At 39.3% G+C, this 18,739-nt stretch overlaps 2 protein-coding genes across 7 annotated transcripts; one reads left to right on the forward strand and one right to left on the reverse strand.

Annotated features, from left to right (window-relative positions):
• Positions 1–1,066: 1,066 nt before the first annotated feature.
• csf1b (colony stimulating factor 1b (macrophage)) lies at positions 1,067–11,886 on the forward strand. Of its 6 annotated transcripts, none has more exons than XM_084720841.1 (9): positions 1,067–1,485; positions 3,632–3,751; positions 3,836–3,898; positions 4,010–4,180; positions 4,343–4,544; positions 4,636–4,772; positions 11,168–11,211; positions 11,308–11,342; positions 11,507–11,886. In XM_084720841.1, the coding sequence occupies exons 1-8, from the start codon at positions 1,444–1,446 to the stop codon at positions 11,339–11,341; spliced, it is 813 nt and encodes a 270-aa protein (XP_084576967.1). In that variant the 5' UTR covers positions 1,067–1,443; the 3' UTR covers position 11,342; positions 11,507–11,886. The 6 variants fall into 6 exon arrangements, with proteins under 6 accessions (XP_084576967.1, XP_084576965.1, XP_084576968.1 ...); XM_084720839.1 differs by having other exon boundaries at positions 1,068–1,485; positions 11,305–11,342; XM_084720842.1 differs by having other exon boundaries at positions 1,068–1,485; positions 3,638–3,751; positions 11,305–11,342; positions 11,503–11,886.
• Positions 11,887–14,068: 2,182 nt separating this feature from the next.
• On the reverse strand, positions 14,069–17,916 carry fmodb (fibromodulin b). Its single transcript, XM_084720844.1, has 3 exons — positions 17,320–17,916; positions 16,245–17,138; positions 14,069–15,012 (listed from the first exon to the last, which is right to left on the reverse strand). The coding sequence occupies exons 1-3, from the start codon at positions 17,468–17,470 to the stop codon at positions 14,861–14,863; spliced, it is 1,197 nt and encodes a 398-aa protein (XP_084576970.1). The 5' UTR covers positions 17,471–17,916; the 3' UTR covers positions 14,069–14,860.
• Between the last annotated feature and the right edge of the window lie 823 nt (positions 17,917–18,739).

Consider the following 18,739-nt stretch of genomic DNA (forward strand, 5'->3'; position numbering starts at 1 on the left):
CAACAACTCACTGCTGATAATGCTAGTTAATTAGATGTTGTTGTTGTTGTTGTTGGAGATGGAGCTGATTTGAACTACTTTACATTTTGTTGTATACAGCAATGCATCGTAGTATATTTTTGTATGTAAAAGGTTAATGTGCAAAGTAACTACAGCTGTCAGATTAACATAGTGGAGTCAAAAGCAGCACAAAATAGACACTCAAGCACAAGTAATTAATGGCTTAGCCTTTGTGTAATTTCCATGCCTTACAACTTGATTTTTGCTATATAAATATTTTGTAATTTTTGACTGTCAACTTTTTTACATCTGGTCAGGGACTAAGGATGAAAATAAGCCTTTGAGCCAAATCTGGCATATCTACTATAATATGCACCGTCCCTGAGAAATAAAATACCTCAAAATTATACCAATTGTGGTACTTCTCAGTCACTTCCCTTCCCTGATTCAATTCCTAACAATGCAAGCGGTGCATTTCACAGTATGACAGCAATAAATGACTCAGATCCATGAGTTTACGACATCAGGTTTACGAATGCGAAGTGTAGGAATTCACTTCCTGCGTTAATAGATCCCAGGCCAAATGTTTTTCTCCCCCTCCTGGAGTCCGTTTATCTGTTCTGAGAATAATTCACCATCAAAAGTAGCTCATTAAGACATTTATGTGCGTATGGCTCTCTCCGGGGTCAGGTCAGGTCTTACAAATAGTAGTACACACCCACTGTCCCAGTAAGCCCCACTTTTTTGTAGTGTAACGTGACGCTGTTTTGAAAAAAAAACCCCTAAAGAGCTGAGGATTCCTCGAACAGCATGGAACCTCGTTCACCTCCGACAACCTCTGCAGACCCCTACAGTGATCTGCAGATCTTCTCCGTGACCATCAAGTGCACCTTTTTTATTTCGTGTGCAGCAGGTCTCCTGAGAAAAGCAAACTTAGTTTGCTGCTGTTGCTCTGTAAATTCATATATGTGGAATTGTGTAAATCTAAATGCAGGCTGCTTTCAAGGGATAGAATTTCAAGAACAAGACCAGATGTTGCCAGCACTTTTGGCTCCCACAGACTTTTTTTTTTTTAATCTTCCTTTACAAGGCGTGTTGAAGCAAATTAAATTATCCAGTCAATCTAGAACCCAAAAAAACAATTTGTCAGAACACATCTGCGGAGGCACAGGACGCTGGGTCTTGTCAGACAGAGGAGAGGTGGGAGGTCTTTAAAAAGGGCCGTCTGTCAGCTGAAACAGTTAGTCTCCATTTGAACTCCCTCTGTGCAGGAGGAGCACATCAGGCAATGCACTGACGAAGAGTGCCACATGACGAAGTGTCAGATTTACTTAACGGCAAATTCCTTTCTGTTGAGTGGAACTGAATATATGAAAAGGATCTTTTTGCTTCAATGTGTGTGACAGAGGAGTCTGGTGTTTTCCATTGTCAAACACGTACCAGATGACCATCCTTGTGTCAACGCTGATTCAGAGCAAAGCTAAGGTAGGTGAGAACTTTTCTCTAATCACTGCAGTGAAAAGTGCGATGCAGCAGAAGAAGAGTGCATGCTTGTCTTAGTCTATGTATGAAATTTGCTGGAGTTTGCTGACCTAAATGCAGAAAACAAACCATGTGACAGCTGGCATTTGCATCATGTGGTCCTGCAGTTGCCACATACCAGTGGCATTAATAGTTTTATTAGATTACATTAATTAAATTATGCGTAATAATCATTCATCAAGTGGGTTCCCATAAGAGTCTTTGAGCTCACACATAGCATCTTTGTTTCATCATTTTTAAAAATCTTTGTTTCAAATGCCACTTTGACCACATCATTAGTATTTGATTAGATTAAATCATTAAAACCATTACAGCACAGGATTTTTGGCTTTCCTTCAGGTCCTAGCAATAAATATAAAACTGTTCAACTCAAACTACCACACAGAGTTATATGAGGAACAGGCAACAAAATATAAAAAGAAATACTTCTATTCCCTGGCGGATTTAAAAGAATTGTCTTTTGTGTCTTAATACATCTCAGAAGTCGACCAGGCAAGAAATCAATCAAACTTTATTGTTCCAATACAGTGTGTTTGCCGCCATCTGTCTTGATTGTTGTTTGCAAAAGCTGCATCAAACTCACAGGTCAAGTGAGTCAACGAGACGATTCTCAAAAGAAGCCGTCCAGTGCATTCATTTCGCCTGAAGTGTGAACAACATATGCTTGTCACCATCTTTTAATTCTGAGTAGAATCAAGTCCATCTGGAGCTCATTTTTCTCAGCTACAGTTGCCAAAAGGTGCTTGGTAGCAGGCATCATCTGTGCATGCTGCTCTCCCAAGCCAAGCTTCTATGATAGAGGGCACTATTTGATCATAACTGGAACAAATCTAACACGAGGTTTGGTTCTTCTGAGGTCACGCACAGTTAAAACCGTGGTCACTGATAGCGTCGCAGCAACTCTTTGCGCTGTGTGTATTGCCAAAACTCGACCTGAAATCTGATACTTTGTCAGGACGCAGGTCAAGAAGCTTAACTGTTACACACAAATAATGTGCAGGGGAGGAGAGAGAATGTTCTTGTGCATAATTCAACACAATGTAAAGAACATTTTGAACAGAAAGGCAGGCATTGGTCAGGTAGTGGTTGTGGCATAAAGAGGTGGAAATTCCATTTAAATTTGCTTTGAACTTGGTTTTTCTTGTAAAATTCTTTAAAAGAAAGTTGTGAGTGAATGCTGTGTGTAGTGCATTTATATTGAAATGAACTGTAAAAATAAAAAAGTTGAAAGAACGCAAAATTTCAAAGCAATTTACCAACTCAAACTCTTAAGTTCTGAAAATGTTTTAATTCTGTTTTGTTGAGAAAATATACTTTTCTTCTTTACATAAATTTGAATGTTTGTTTTACAACAAACCCAAAAAACTTATTTCCAAAATTGCTGAATAAACTAAAAATGGTTTATAATTTAATATTTCCATTGCATCCGCTTAATTGTCATGTAACCAAATAATTACAAATCAGGTTCACAGCTCAAACTCAAAGATTCATTTTTATCCAAAGCAGAAAAGGAAATTATCTCAACAAATGATTATAGGTCAGCAAAACTTTGTTTAATTTATTTAAAAACTTAAAGGTAGAGTCAATAGGATTTGTCTGAGCTGTATGTAGATGCATCAGAACATCAAATACCAATATTTAGAGTTGGCGAAACATCCCGACCGTAGCAAAACAGTGAGAAAAAATAAGTATATACAGGCAGAGGGAAGGGTCTCCTCAGATACAGACACCACCACACACTTCTAGTGGGTCATAAGTGATGACTGAAAGGGACTATATTTATGTGAGACCATACATTGTTTTTTTAAGTAAAATGTTCAAGATAAAAGCTTTAAGAGTTTGATTCAAAACACAAAAATCTAGTGAAGGCAGTTGCCTTCAAGCTATGGGTTTTCTCAACTTATGCTTTACAGTGTGGTTACGGTCAAGAAGCCACGAATAACGTTGCCATGGTGAAGAGTTGGAACTTGAGAGTCTTTTTCATTTAGCATGCATAATCCACTCTGTCACCCCCCTTCGTCGAAGACTTGGTGAATGTGAAGATATTATATTACTGACATAAAGATGATATGACGTATGGTTGTGTCAGTTGCAGGTAAAGTGTCTGTGTGTGCTTATGTTCCTGAGCTTCCCTCTGACTATGGCGGAGGTCCCTGGTCCATGCAGACACTCCATCACTAGGGAACACCTGCTGACAGCCAGGCATCTGGTGGGTGTCAAAGTAAAATTTAAAACCATGTATGAACTTGCGTTATGTGGCGCAGGTTTAAATCTCCCTGTTGTTTTTCTGCAGATGGATAACCAGTTGAGAAGCGGGTGCTCAATAACTTACACATTCATAGAACGGAGGAGTTTGGTAAGGTATTTTATGGGACTGTTTCTTCCCAAAGCATTTGATTCAAGATTTCCATTAAGAGTACCGTGTTTATTATTATTTATTACCTTGTGTTCTGCTGATTTCCCACAGAGCAAATGTTGCTTTGTAAAAGCTGCTTTACCCTGGATCCTGGAGCTCCTCACCACCCACTTCAAATATAGTCGGGGTTCAGTCAACGATGGCTACGTTCAGTCCCTGAGAGCGCTCATCCTCAACATCTACTCTCAAAAATGTGTGCCTCAGATAAATGAAGAGGTTGAGGTGAGTGTGTGCTCCTGAGTGAAGCCTTTGCCTCAGGACTCATGGATCAAATTTTCCATAATATAAAACATGGAAAAGAAATATGCGATGTGAGGAACTGCCCAGCACAAGGAGATAAATTTGTGCAAATATTTAAGGTATGTTTCTCGGAATCTGCCGCAGGATAAGCCAGAGAGTTTTGAGGTGCTCTTCAGAGGGTCTCCTTCAGAGGCTCTGCAGAGGGCTTCAGAGGTGCTGTCTGTTTACTGGGAGCTGGTGACGACAAGCGATGCGCCGGTCGACTGGAGATGCCAGCACGAATACACAGAAGCCTTTGGCTCGACCACAGAGCTATCCACAGAGTCATCCACACGACATTTTACAGGTGGGAATCTCTACCTTCTGGAAAGTTCTGTGATGAATTACACAGCTGTTTGGAGCCACTGGGATTACACATTACGTGTCTTTTTCTACAGAAAGTTATGGTAGGAACTCAGTGAAAGCCTCACACAGGAGACCAGTCAGAGACCTGTACAAGCTCGGCTTCATCATCGCCTCCGTCTGTGGAGGGTTGCTGTTCATTCTTACCCTCTACTGTCTCATCACACAAAAGGTAACAGTGCTTCTGTTTTATTTATTCCTAAATCTTATGTGCCCTAATAAAGTTTAGCCAAGCATTCCAGTCATATTGCAATAAAGCAGGCCTTGGCAGCTTTTGTGTGTGCTCTCTGAGGCACTCCCTCTTGCAGAAGTAACAAGCCCTCCTTCACTGGTAAACACTGAGCATAACAAAACAAGGTGGAGGCTGGACCTACTGGGGTGAACAGAAGTGTTATTTTGCAGCAGCACATGAACAAAATTATGCAAATGCATATAAGTGCATTCATGCTCTCTCTAGTACTTGAAGCTATTTGGCAGCATCAGATATTATTTCACATAATGCATTTCTCCATAATCACGACCTTAACATAATGTAAGATTAAAATAACTTGTTTTTTAGAAAAGAATCCTGGAAGCAATCAGCATGCTGTCTTTCCCCATTAAAGGCCCACAAAAGGTGTGTTAGAAACCTAAGAATCCAATAAACAAACAAACCCTGAACCAGGTGTAATTTATCCCCTGAAAAAACAAAACAGTTGATTTGAAAGCAATAATGTGCTAACAGGCCTCCTAATAGGTGCAGCACTTGAGCGTATTGATGCAAGATAAAAAGCCGAAACACCACTGACTTTAATTACAACTTGATTGTAGTTGTATCAGGTCTCCAAGCAGTGTTCCAAAAAGAAATCAAACATGGGAATGTATGACTCAGCTCCCTAAAGACTAATGAGTTGTAAAGAAAAGCTGGAAATGGTTTTGCATTTGAGAAGAGGATAAAAGTCTGAGGTGATCATACATAACGCTGCTCTGTGTTTGTGTTTAGACTTTATTTTGTTAAGGTAATTAAGCCACAGAGAAGTGCTTGGGGATTTTCTCTAATTATGAGTATTGCTAACGCCTAATGTGCTTGTGATGCATGCGTTTGATGTGGGACAGAGGCGTGAACATGTAAACTGTTCATAGTTGGCATAGTCTGTTCACCAGTCGGCAGGCGACAGTACTAAATCATCATTGTGTCCTGTCACAGACATGTTAAATTGCAGGGTAATTTTGATCACATGGGAAGAAGCAGGGGATGGATTTTAGTTGTCAAACCACAGCAGAAATAAAGGATTATGTCAGTGTCTTTCAGCATTCAATCCATCAGAGCTCAACAGGGAGTTAATGGTAAACAAATGGCTCTATGTTTCAAGTTAGTATGACTCTTCTCAGTACAATGCTTATTCTGGGGATATTTTTTCATGTAATTACATGACCACACAAGTTGTAAATGCTGCAGTTTGCTGAATGCATGAACTATTAGAACTCTGTTAGTCAGAAGCTGGTTTCTCAAACCACAAGTTTGGGTTACGGCTTAAATCACACTTCAGATAGACATTCAAGTTCTCAGCAGAAACACCAACCAATAATCTGCAGACAAACAAGGAATATGCACCAGACATCTGTGAGTCTCTGTGCTTCGAAGTTTGCAGTTGATTCATTTAAATGAGGAGGGGAGAGAGATATATCCGCTTCATGTCATGAATTGATCCCGTCTTGTTCAGAGTGCAATTGGAGTGAGCTTTTACCTGCCAAATATTGAGACAAGACAGCTAGACAGAACACAGCTTATTGATTGTTTATGTGCTTGTATATGTGCTTTAACATTCAGTGACATGATACATGGAGCAGAGTTGCAGGGATACGGCATGATACAGATATTGAGAGAGGGCATAACACAGCTTGCACAACAGTATAAACTTCCACAAAAAGCACCATGAAAAAACAGTTCCTGACATCTGACTTACTACTGCCATTATTTACTGTTTCAAACAAACCTTAACATTAACATCGTTGATTGTCCCTCAATATTACAAAATCAGTCCATCATCGCCCCAGCGTGTCTGAATAGCAATATGCTAGCACCAAATTCAACAAGATAGCTCACAAAATAAGGACTAAACCCACAAAACTATGGCAAAACGTACAGCTCACAGACATCTGGCATTGATACATTGAGCTTGAACAATTACTGGCCCTCGTCAATAAACCAGTCCGACGAAGTAAAATCCACACAGGTTTTAATCAAAAGTAAACTTTTTATCCACCCAGTTCTCTGAGGCTGTAGCGATTTGTGCTGGTACTTCGGCATGGTATCAATTAGTGTGAAGTAAATTATTTGTAAATAGCTTGCCAAAAATGTTTGCATATGTCCTGTAAATGTCCCAACAATATTGTATTAATAAGTGCTTTTCTCTGTATTAAAGTAACACCAGCGACTGTCTGGCCAATGACAATCCGGTCAGACAAGAGCTTATCAACCTTCCAATCGACCAGAAGGTATCAACCCTATTAAGATGTGAATATATGTTGCTTTTACCCCTAGCAACATCTTTCCACCATCCGCACAATTTGGTTTTTGACACAGACAAGCTGAGCACACAGTATATTAAATTAGGAAAAGAAGAAAGTTGACCGAGGTACCAAGTTTGCTCAACTGTCATTGGAGCACAGAGCGTAAAGCAGCGGGACATAGGAAGGACCAGTTATGCTTCCATTAGTGAGCAGTGCCTTAGAAGTGAACCAACATGCACAATAATTGCACCTGACACCTGAGTGAATGGAACTGAACCCTAATTAGTATCTGTGATAAGACCTGTATTTATCCTATTTCATATCAAAATTGCTGCAGTGAAAAAGACCTATTCTCCACTTGTGCAATGCTATTCTTAGCCTGCTAGCTATATTATCCCACTTCCCCTGATCCCTGTCTCACCTGTCTTTTGCCACAGTGTGTGGGTAAACGTAGTCCTGCTCCGTAAGGCTTAAGCACTAAGCATCGAACTCAGTCTGACTTTAATTAACATCATCTGTGTGCTCAATGAGAATATGTCACTGAAGGAGGATGCAAGGTCTTAAAAAGCTGTGTGAGGAAGTGGACAGCATTCTATTTAAAAACTGCAGAATTAGCAATCATAACTGCCACGTAACAATAAAAAATATTTATTGGTTGTGTTTTTTTTTGTTTGCTGTCAGCTGAATGATCTGTTACATTACAATGTGCTGCTGCAAAAATCAGTGCAAAAACATGTTCTTGGATTTGCTGTAATGCATGCTTTGTAACAAGTAGAGCAACACGATAGTTTACAGCTATAACCTGGATGTGAGGACGTAAACTGTCTCTGACACGTGTGAACTCCTGCAGTATGAGCAATTCAACAGTTCTGATATAGCTTTACTGGACACTAGCCAATAACTGCATGAAGGTCCAAACAAGTGCCAAACATACGGCTCTTTTTAGTTCCCAGGGCCAAATAAACCATCTCTTTTTCCCATCACTGCTGCACAGTGTCCTGTGAGTGGGAAGCAGTCCCAACTCAAAAGCACAAAGCGTAACACTGAAAATATAAAAGACTTTTAAAAGATGGAGCCATTTTGCCCAGGATCCTCTTGAAACTGACCCGGTGACCCCCCTTGAGTCACCACCCACCAGCTGAGAACCAGGATCTCACATTTCTCCTGTCTACAGGGGAAATAATCTAATCATCTCACTGTCAAAAGCCTAAATGCGGTAGCTTCCCAAAGACACATAATATGACTGAAACTGACATACATTTTAAGAGGCTTATGAGGCTGCAAAAGGATATTTTGTTTACTCAGTCAAGGCGGACTGGAGGTTGTGGTGCAGCTGAGAATCACACCATTTACAGTGGATTGCAATGATGACAACTTATCATGGTGAGAGAGAAAAAACGACCCATTAAAACATTTCTGCTTTTTAGCTTAGTATGGTTTATTAAATGTGCAAAATACATTAAGCTCAAAAAACAGAAAATGTGCTTTGTATCTGATTCAGCTCACTAGCTGATTTCAGTCCCAGGGCAGGTGAAAGGAAATAATAAAACACAGAGCAAAACCTCATCATCTCCACTATGGATGAAAAACAGATTTGATAAGAATAAGCACAGAGCAGAAAAACTCAAAATATCACATAAGTATAGTATGACTTTATCCAAAGTTACAAAACCAGGTCATCAAACTTTTAAATGCTATCCAACCATCATAATATTACATAACTATTTCCAAGGTCATGAAAACAAGTTGTAGTTTTATAATCTTACAATTTAATTTAACAGACGCTTTTATCCAAAGCGACGTATGTCTGAGAGCTGATACAACACAACCAAGGATCAAGTCATGAACAGTCATGACAAAATTTGAAATGCTGACAAGACTGGTTACTTAAATCCATTTTTTAACTCATCAGGAGAAATATGGAAATCTGTACTAGTTTTCAGAGTGACATGTATGACTCTGTATATAACTGGTGTATTTTTGCCATATGGCTAAATACTAGAGGCGGGAGCAAGCCATTGATTTGTCAAGCCACAAGTCAGTCTCAAATCTTTGAACTCATGTCCGGAGTCAAGTTCCAAGCCAAGTGATGAGTCTCAAGTCCTAACATTTGAGTTTCACGTCCACACAAGTCATATGTAACAGTGATTTTCCACTCTAATTGACTTTAAAGTTACTCAGCTGTTTAGTTAATGTTAGCTAAGCTAAGTTAGCTCACTAACTATGTTGATATTAGCTTTAATTTACCGTTCTTTGTGCAATTTTTTGCATCTCGGTCTGTAATTTTTGACCAGCAAGGTCATACTGCAGTTTGTTTTTTGTTGAGCACTACATACAATAACATACCTTTTCATTTAAAGACCTAGTTTAGCCTAAAGTATTTAGTATTTTCAAGTCAAAAGCAAAAGTCACTAAGTCCCAAGTCCTAGACTAAACTTTAACTAAACATTAACTAACAATCTTAATATTAGGCTCAACTTGCTGTTTTTTGTGCAACTTGTGGCAAATGTTGTTGCTTCTACATCTACAGTTTTCAGCCTCCATGTTTTGCATACTGCGATTTGTTGTAGTGTTTGTATACTTTCAGTCTTTGGCTTCAGGTGAAGGTACCGAATATTTTCAAGTCAAAAAGCTCAATTGGAAGGCAACAGTCCAAATTCCTTAACTATGAGTTGCTTAGCCGTTAAAGGGCAACTCCATCACTGTTGTTTCTCAGAAATGCCCATTACAAAAAGCAGTGATGTAGGTAGGCTGCAGCGCTGATGCCTTCCCTCCTCCCTGCTCCCCTCCTCTCCTCACACATGAAAGGAGTCCGATCCTCTTGCAGTCTCAGCTGGGAGATTTATACGAGCAACAACGTTACTACTTTCACCAGCTCTTAGTTTTTATAGTCCAAAAAACAAATGAAACAAATGAAAATGTTTTTACACCTGTTGTACGTGATAAACCACAAACGACTTCTGAATTCAAGTTACTCTTTTTACTGACCTAAGACGAACTTATCTGTAAAACACACTTCAAACTCAATAGAAACAAAATAAGACTCACCAAAAAGTCTTTGTTAGTCTCTCTACTCACACGATCCTTGCTTGTGTTGTATCAGCTCTCAGATGTGCATCTTCGGATAAATGCATCTCCATCTGAAATTGCAAGACTGTAAGACTGTTCAACAGTCACCAGCTCTGGTTTGGATGAAAGCAAATCCTCGATCCACCGTGGTGGATGTGAAAATATTGTGGCTCCCCGCTGCCTCTCTAATGCCTGACCTCTGCCCCTCCTTCGACCTCGAGGGTTTCTATAGCAGTGGCTTCATGTACAAACCTTTGTCATGTCATGGAAAAAAGTTTTTACAAAGGTCAGGAAAATCATTTTGAGGGCAAAATATACATACTTAAACCAAAATTTTAATGATTTGAATATATAATGAACACTATGGGAAGCTACAGAATGATAGAAAAACCCTCAAGAAACACAAAACAAATGAAATCGCCCTTTAGGCTAAAGTTAGTTCACTGACTATGTTACTATTTACTTCAATTTACCGTTCTTAATGCAACTTCAAATGTTGTTTCTTCTCCATCTGTACTTTTAAAGCTACACTTTGTTTTCTGTAGGCATAACGTACCTTTTAATTTTTTGACGTGGTGTGGCCTAAGGTATCAAATATTTTAGGCTCAAGTCCAAGTGAAGGTACGACTGGTTATAAAGTCTAAATGGAGATGCAAGTCTTTTTTCATTTTATCCGGTCGAGTCGTAAGTCATCAGATTTGTGACTCCAGTCTAACTCATGTGACTCAAGTCCACCACTTTGCTGAATAAGTTTGTTTGTTTGTCTCAATATTCACACGTAACCCCGTCAATCACCTGCCCTCTACAGCGGGAACTTAATTAGTATCATTGATGACACCTCTGTTTACCCTACTATTTCATACCAACATGGCTGCCATGAAGAAGATCTATTGTTTGATGCAAATTATTTAGTTACCTCAGAATGTAAGAAATGAGGTGTGTGTGTGTGCGTGTGTGTGTATGTAAATATAAAATCAACCTGCAATTATTTTCTTTCCAAAACAGAAAACTCACAACCCTCACAGATCAAGATCACATACAAACTCAAGGTGAGAACATTTTGAAGCATCGTACTTAATACTGATGAATGAGCTCTGCATGTTTATTGATCCTAATGCATACCTATGTCATCTGGATTAAAGCAGAGACCTGCAGGACATAGAGATGGAGCCACAGTAATGTGAGTATCCTTTTGACCTCTTTATTATTATTATCAGCTGGAGCTGTAATATTGAATTTCTTAAACAAACACCTGTGTCAGCCTCGATTTAAAGCTTGACTGTAGTGCACATAAATGTTTATATTCTTGGTATTTTCAGCGTTTTTTCCTCTTTCCTCAGGCAGTAAAGAACACACCACTGCAGCAGATGACGGCGCACTTGTGAAGCTGTACATTTTATCCATCATGAACGTGTTTTCATATCAGTAACGTGTGTGTGTGTGTATACTAATGTATCATAGTCACCTATTTAATCGGAAGCTTCACTATGACTGAGTGCAAAGATCTGGAATAATATGCTATGTATATTATGTTTATGCGTTGTTTATTGCAGATATCTTTTAAAGTTCACTAAAAAAAGTTTTATTTTTACACTAGTTATGTATGTTGAATAATGTGTCTCTATTTGCTACCACTTAACCAACTGTTTGCAAAACACAATTTATTTATTAGTTTGACTCTTTTCAATCTCCGAATTGATAATAAAAGTTCCATCAATACCAAATCCCAAATATAATGCTCTCTAGCTGTGCAGCTAACATTGTATTTATATGTGAACCAAATGTCTAAAAAACAGATAATCACCACAATTAAGCTCACTTAATAGTGCACATTTTGTTTGACTTAATCCTTTGAGGAGTCAAAAATCCTTTTTTCCTTGCCAAGATGGTCTTTCCCGCTGCTTTGGGAAGCAGTTCAGTTCCCTTTATTATCAGCTTGTAACGCTGACCAATACACAGTCTTAAAGCAGCAATCTTTTAAAAACAAAGATTTTTATACCCAGTTTTTATTGCATAACAGTATGAACAGTTTCAACATGTTCTCTGAACAATATTCTGTTATTGGTCACACACACTGAGCTGTTAGTGCTGGCAAAGACAGAAATAATCCAAACAGACAGACACCAGTTGCTTCTTAAGAAATGTCTTCACTGCACAGGGTGTGACAATATTTGGTGGGAATAACAAGCTACTACAGTTTACTCTTATGCATGCATGACATTTAATCAATACTGCATGGTAGTGACAAATATCTGGATAAGACTTGACAGAAAAAGAGACAGAGAGATGGGGAGGGCAGTGTATTCCCTCGTGTTGTCAGGACTTTCACCCATGTTTACTCAGTAGTAATCATAATAAATTGCATAATGTCTGACTTTCAGAACAATTCCCCAGAAAGTGAAACATTTATGTGTGAGTGCTTCGCACAGAGGACCACATCAAGTAACTCCCAGTGAAAAGATTCCCACATGTGATTGCGTGTGTGTGTTCTGCTGGCCTCTGTATTGTTTTTGAAGAGTCACTATAGGACGTGGAGGAGGGGGGAAAAAAACAAAAAGACACAGCCCTACCCAGAAGCCTCTGCAGAGAAGTGTGCAGCCAGCAATATAACATCATCTATAACACTTAATTTCACAGGGCTACCGCTTATCAGTGTGCAAACCACTATTTCGCTGGCAGTAATCCATTCTTCATCCCAAGACATTGCTCCATTACAAAACAAGGAAAGTATTCCTATAATTCAATTTAGTGCCTTTCTGCAGAGGATTAAAGGCAGCTGTGGAAGATGAAAAGGCAAGTTGTCTTCAACAATAAATATGTGGGAACTGCCCAAGACCAGTTAGAATTGTCAAGAGAGCTGCCGCCCTTTTTCTCTCTCCCAACCTCTCTGTCTCTTTTACCTTCAAATTAAAGGAAACAGAACATGTTGTTGTTGCTAAAGATATGCCACTGTCAACAGTTAGGCAAACTAAAAACACTGGAAAAAAAATATTTTTCTCAGATTTAATAATACTTTCAAAGTAGAAGATAATTCACGTTACACAATAATTTATAATTCAGTTCAAGTGGATACAAACTGTTATAAATCCTGACATGAGCTTACTGGCCTCATCTGTATGTCAAATATACATGTGTTTGTTATATACAGTAAAATACAGAAATTGTTTATAAAAAGTAAGTGTGTTTAAACCACCTAAATACAGTTACTGAATAAATAACAAGATTAGAATTAGATTAAACATCTTGAAACTAATATATAAATTTTGGGGGATCATTTGAGGAGAAATCTGTGTTTTTCATCCCTTAAGAGTCACAAAAACTGGATCAAACACTTTTTAAACACTTTTAAATGCAGATGGAAAAATTCTGAACAGTCTTTAAAGGGATGATTCACCCAAAAACCAAAAATACATATTTTTCTTCTGGCCTGCAGTGCTACTTATCAATCTGCTGTAGGCTGTTTGGGTGTGAACTGCTGCGTTTTAGAAATACTGACTATAGCGATTTCTGCCTTCTTTCTGATACTAGATAGAATGGACCTGGATGACACTCTGGTTGTGCTTCCTCACCGTTACATCTGAAAAACTCAACAGAGCCGCTTTCCAGAAACCACGATAAGACAGTCCAAAGACCTTGTCGTGGGCAGTTTTATGTAGGAATTACTTTCTTTCTAAGTCTAAAGTAAAGTCTAAAGGAACTCCTTTCTTCCTACTAGAAAGAAAACTAGTTCTGACATAAAATTGCTTCTGTTGATTATCTTGAGAAATCAGATCATGATTTCTGTACAGACACTGCTGTTGATTTTTTCAAGGGCTTTTTTGACATCTTGAGCACCACAAGCCCAGTGCCATCTCATTCCATTATATTTGAGAGAAGACAGGCATCTCTATAGCCGTTAATAAAAATATGTACTTTTTGAGTTTGGTGTGAACAGCCCATTTGGAGTAAAAGTATTCTGTAGATGTAACAGCCAAGCTTAAGCAAACAAAGTATTCATTCTTAAATGTGTAACACTGATTATGTGTTTAAGTGGCCTCTGCCAGATAATACTAATGAGAATCATCGCTGCTCTACTTGCTGTTTTATCACCTCGTGCCACATGGTGGAGGCAAAGATCCAAACTGCATTTCACGGTCATGACTGACACTTTTACAGAGTTTTGACTTTGGCAGACATGAGACAAGCAGAACATGTTGTCATCAGTTACAACCTTTTTATACTTAAGGGTGTTATTTTTGCCAGAATACTGGAACTAATAATCAAATAAGTTTGTTAAAAGGATGTCAGTGATTTGGCCTTTTCTTATTGTGATCTCTGTGATCCATATGCTTCTCATCTGGATACGTGATTATACAACTGTGGAATTTCCCGTTGACTAATACTGGAACTGTTTAATCATTTAGATTAATACTAGCAGCTTTCATAACAGTCAACCAACACATTTTCAAAAAGTTTTGATTGAGTGGACTGTGACTAATATAAGGTGAATATAAGGGACAAGAGGTGGGAGAAACACCTTTCCATGGTAGCTATATACAGGTGTTATCACTGATACTAATCCAGTCCCAACTGAGCTAACATGCTAAGAAACAAACAGACATCTAATTAGTATCATTGGTGACACCTGTGTTCACTCAACTGTTCCATGTCAAAACGGCTGCGGCGAAGAAGTTGAACAGTTGAACAAATCGGGAAGCGCTACACATCTATAAAAGCAACATGCCGCAAACAGTAGGCAGCCTCGGCAGGAATGTCTTTGGCCCGGATCTCGTTGGCATCCAAACGCAGCATTCTCAGCCTGGAGAAGTTTGTCATGTCAGTCGTGCTGCAGAAACTGCTCATGGAGAACTCTGAAAGACACAAGGGGAAAGAAATATGAAGGGAGGTGAGCGCTTCTGCATATTCCTGGTCCTCCTGGGACTGTGGGTATGTCCGTGCTACAAGGTCAGAGTTGGTTCTTACATTTTTATATAGCAGTTACCCTAGAAGACGGAGAGTATCACATCATTTAAAATGGTCTCCCTAGTCAAAACTGTTTTCAGCTAATAAACTTAGGTTTCATTGGTTTTTTTTTTTTATTGTTTGTATTAACTTTGTTTGACTATGAGCCTCCAAGGAAGAACGTGTTTATGGAAAACCCCTACTTTGGGGGAGGGGCATCATTTCAAGGACTGATATACACAGTTTGAGGTGTCCTAGTGGTTGAAAATGTTGTTACATGCTCAGTCCCCGCCCCGAAAGTGATGTGTGGTGTTACATCACTGTTGGGCGGGGACAAAAGTGCAACAAGTCCAACTTAAAAAAAAAAAAAAATGGAGACAACAGAAAAAATATGAGGAAGCTGAACTGCTAAATAAGGTTAGAAGCTGGATGATGTACAGTTAAATGGAGCTGTGAAAAACGAGTTACCAAGAAACAGTATGGGTGAACCGAAGTTCAAAATCACACAAGCAACTGGAGTGTATTAACTCATCGGGTGGAGGGCATGTTGAGCTCACTTAAATCTCACCATCTGTGAGGGAAAAAAGAGATCAGCTACTTCACTTCAAATACTATCACACTTCCTTCAAGTTTAATCAGCAGCGTAATTTACCGAATCCATTATGTCATGTTGGGAGGTCAACGGTTTCCACCCGTACTTGTGCCTTCAAAGATTTGTGAGATTTTGAGTGTTGTTAATCGCTTCGTTCTTAACTGAGTGAGCACCAGAGTGTGTGTCCTGCTGCACCAGACGACCCAATTTAACGGTTTGATCTGTCTTATGTAGCGTGATGTTAATATGATTTTAAATGAAGGCAAATGGAAGAAAAAACTGTGTAAATCGTGGCTCCGTGTGCATTTTAAGTACACAACTAAGTGACTATTATCAAAACATTCTAATCCCCCTGAACACGGTTTAAAGGCTGTTTCACTTAAATGGTAAAAATAATCTATTTTTTATAGTTTAAAATAAGAGTTTAAGAGTTTATAATGACATCACAGTTCTTACTCGTATAGTATACATCACTTTCATATTTCCAGCAGGACTTTAAAATCACTACTATTACATTTTACAGTGTCAAAAACAGAGAAATGTCCATACCTTTGATCTTATTGGCTTGTAAATAAAGGTTCTCCAGGTTCCTACTGACAACAGGGATTTTCTCCAGTTTATTGAAAGAAAGGTCAAGCTCAAGCAGCGTGCTGATATTGAAGACATTGGAGGGAAGTCCTTTATCTGTCAGCTTGTTATGAGCCAACCGGACAAACTGCAGTTTGGGATACATGGTTAGAAAGCCCGCCGGCACACTCTCTATGTCATTAAACTCCAAGTAGAGCTGCTGCAGCCTCTCAGGGAGGTTGTCAGGGATTTTCCTTAGCTTGTTTTTCCTCATATCCAGCATTGTCAGAGACTTCAGCCCCTTGAACACACCTCCAACGTCTTCTATAACATTTGCGTGGAGCTGAAGGGTGGTGAGATTGGCCATCCCCTCGAATGAGCTGGACCGGATTTTTGAGATTTTATTATGACCAAGCCGCAAGTCTGTGATAGACTTTGGCAGGTTGGGAGGCACACGTGTGAGCTCATTGTGATCCAAGAAGAGCCGGTCCAGGTTCTTGAGCTTGCTGAACACGTTCTTGCCGATCTTGTCAGAGTTGAGCTGGTTGCGGAATAGCACAACCCAGACCAGATTAGTAGCGTTGTCAAACACCCCATCCTGGATGCCTGTGATCTGGTTACGCTGCAGGTAGACGTACTTAATGTGTGAGGGGACGTAGGGAACGTGCTGGAGGTTGCGGCCGTGACAATACATAGCTGTGGGGTAAGTGGAGGGGCAGTCACACTCCAGGGGGCAGTCCACATCCTCTGCCCGCCAACCGGCATGCCGCCGCCGCCCTCGCAGATGGGACAGCCACTGGAACTGGCTGTAATGCTGGCTGATGCTCAAGTCCACTAGCCCCATTATGAGGAGGAGCACCAGTGTCCGCATGATCACTGATGGAAGAGCCAGGAAGAAAAGATGTGATTTAAAGTTGATATGAAGTCAAATTTAGAATATTACCTACTAACTAATTCCAACTCTGTAATACACTGATAATATGCTACTTATTACGCTGGTTTAGTGATTTAAGACAGATCTAACTCTTTAAATGTACAGCAGGTACAGTACACCTACCAGTTGGCTGATCAGAGACGATGCCTCCTCCCTTGCTCATGTCGCCTGCGTCTGTCTCAGACTGACTGGAATATGTTGTTGGTATAGAGTAAACAGCCCCCTCTTTACGCAGCTGCAGTTCCCACCACACAGCCTCATTAAGAGTGTACATTTTTCCACTTGTATGTTCAACCTATACTATAACATATCACCTCCAGCCATGTCACTATCAATTCCATCTGTGAACTGTTACAGACATCTGCTTTTTAACAGCCTTGTTTTCCCTTGCTGTGTCATGCCTTATCATTATCGCAGCCACACAAAGTCTGGCTCGTGGTTTATGGAGCCTATATAGAGGGTGGGGATGTGTTATGGTATAGAAAATTAAATGAACCACACTAGACGCTGTAATTGGAAATGTTTGTCTCCTCAGATAAAACGATGCAGCTTTGTTAAAGTTTAAAATCTTTACGTTGAAGCGTGCTTTTTTCCATTACACTCTGTTTCAACATGTACCAGGTATGACAAACCCTGTTATTTGTCCACAATCTTGAACATTTTTGCCTTTCTCTGTTCCTGCCTGCTTCAGTACTCATTACTTTTGTCAATTACAGGGTTCAAGATGTGGAGAAAGTCAACATATGTTTTTGTGTTGGCGCCTTCGGACAGCAGACCACCATTATCATCCTGCAGATTGTCTTGGGCCTCGCCATTCATGTCCTCCAATTGAGCAGTAAAATTGGAAACAGAGTTTAAGGAATTCTGTCTTTTGTCTCCCCCCAATCTGCTATCCCAGCTCCCTTTGAGGATGAATGAGGCAATGTGCCAATTAGCAAATGGATTTTGTTCAGCAAATACTGGACTTTAATCACCAAACAATTACATCCCATTGAGAAGAGAGGGAACCTGAGGATACACAGATGGGACTTTTTAGCAAGGACTTGGCAGAGTTTTAGTCACAATAGAAGCTTTTTTGGTCAAAAACAACCGTTAGTCTGAAATTAAAACCAAATATATAACAATAAATGTGTTTTTCCCCCACGTGATGTTACATTATCTGATATTTAAGAAGGAATGGCTGACATTTTGTGATATCTGGGCTGTAAACATTTATTAAAAAATGTATTTATTTATTTCCAAAATTTATCCAAAGCAGCAGTAACTGGTCAGGGAAAATGAAATTCTTCCCAGAAAACCAAACTTTGATGTTGGATCTATAATCCAGTTGTGATCTCACAGTGTCCAAATCTCTACTTAATATTTTGTAACTGCCAAGACAGCTTTCTTTTCTGTGTGTTTCTGAATGTGTTACAAAGAAAAGCCTGAATTAAAACAGGATGCAAAAAGCAGAAAACATTACGATGTAATTAGAACATAATGTTTAATCTAAAACATTCTGTGTGGGTGTCGTTTATTCAACGTTCCAACAAGAGCCTGAAAG

This window comes from Lutjanus erythropterus, chromosome 6 (assembly GCF_056507025.1).
Source record: "Lutjanus erythropterus isolate fLutEry1 chromosome 6, fLutEry1.hap2, whole genome shotgun sequence".
NCBI classification, from domain to species: domain Eukaryota; kingdom Metazoa; phylum Chordata; class Actinopteri; order Lutjaniformes; family Lutjanidae; genus Lutjanus; species Lutjanus erythropterus.

Excerpts from the sequence above, each read along its gene's own strand:
- csf1b (XM_084720839.1), top strand. The coding sequence starts at position 1,444 with ATGACCATCCTTGTGTCAACGCTGATTCAGAGCAAAGCTAAG. Across the intron at positions 4,181-4,342 it reads AGATAAATGAAGAGGTTGAG|GATAAGCCAGAGAGTTTTGA; the intron begins GTGAGTGTGTGC and ends AATCTGCCGCAG. Across the intron at positions 4,545-4,635 it reads ATCCACACGACATTTTACAG|AAAGTTATGGTAGGAACTCA; the intron begins GTGGGAATCTCT and ends CTTTTTCTACAG.
- fmodb (XM_084720844.1), bottom strand. The coding sequence starts at position 17,470 with ATGTACACTCTTAATGAGGCTGTGTGGTGGGAACTGCAGCTGCGTAAA. Across the intron at positions 17,139-17,319 it reads CGTCTCTGATCAGCCAACTG|TGATCATGCGGACACTGGTG; the intron begins GTAGGTGTACTG and ends CTCTTCCATCAG. Across the intron at positions 15,013-16,244 it reads ACAAGCCAATAAGATCAAAG|AGTTCTCCATGAGCAGTTTC; the intron begins GTATGGACATTT and ends TGTGTCTTTCAG.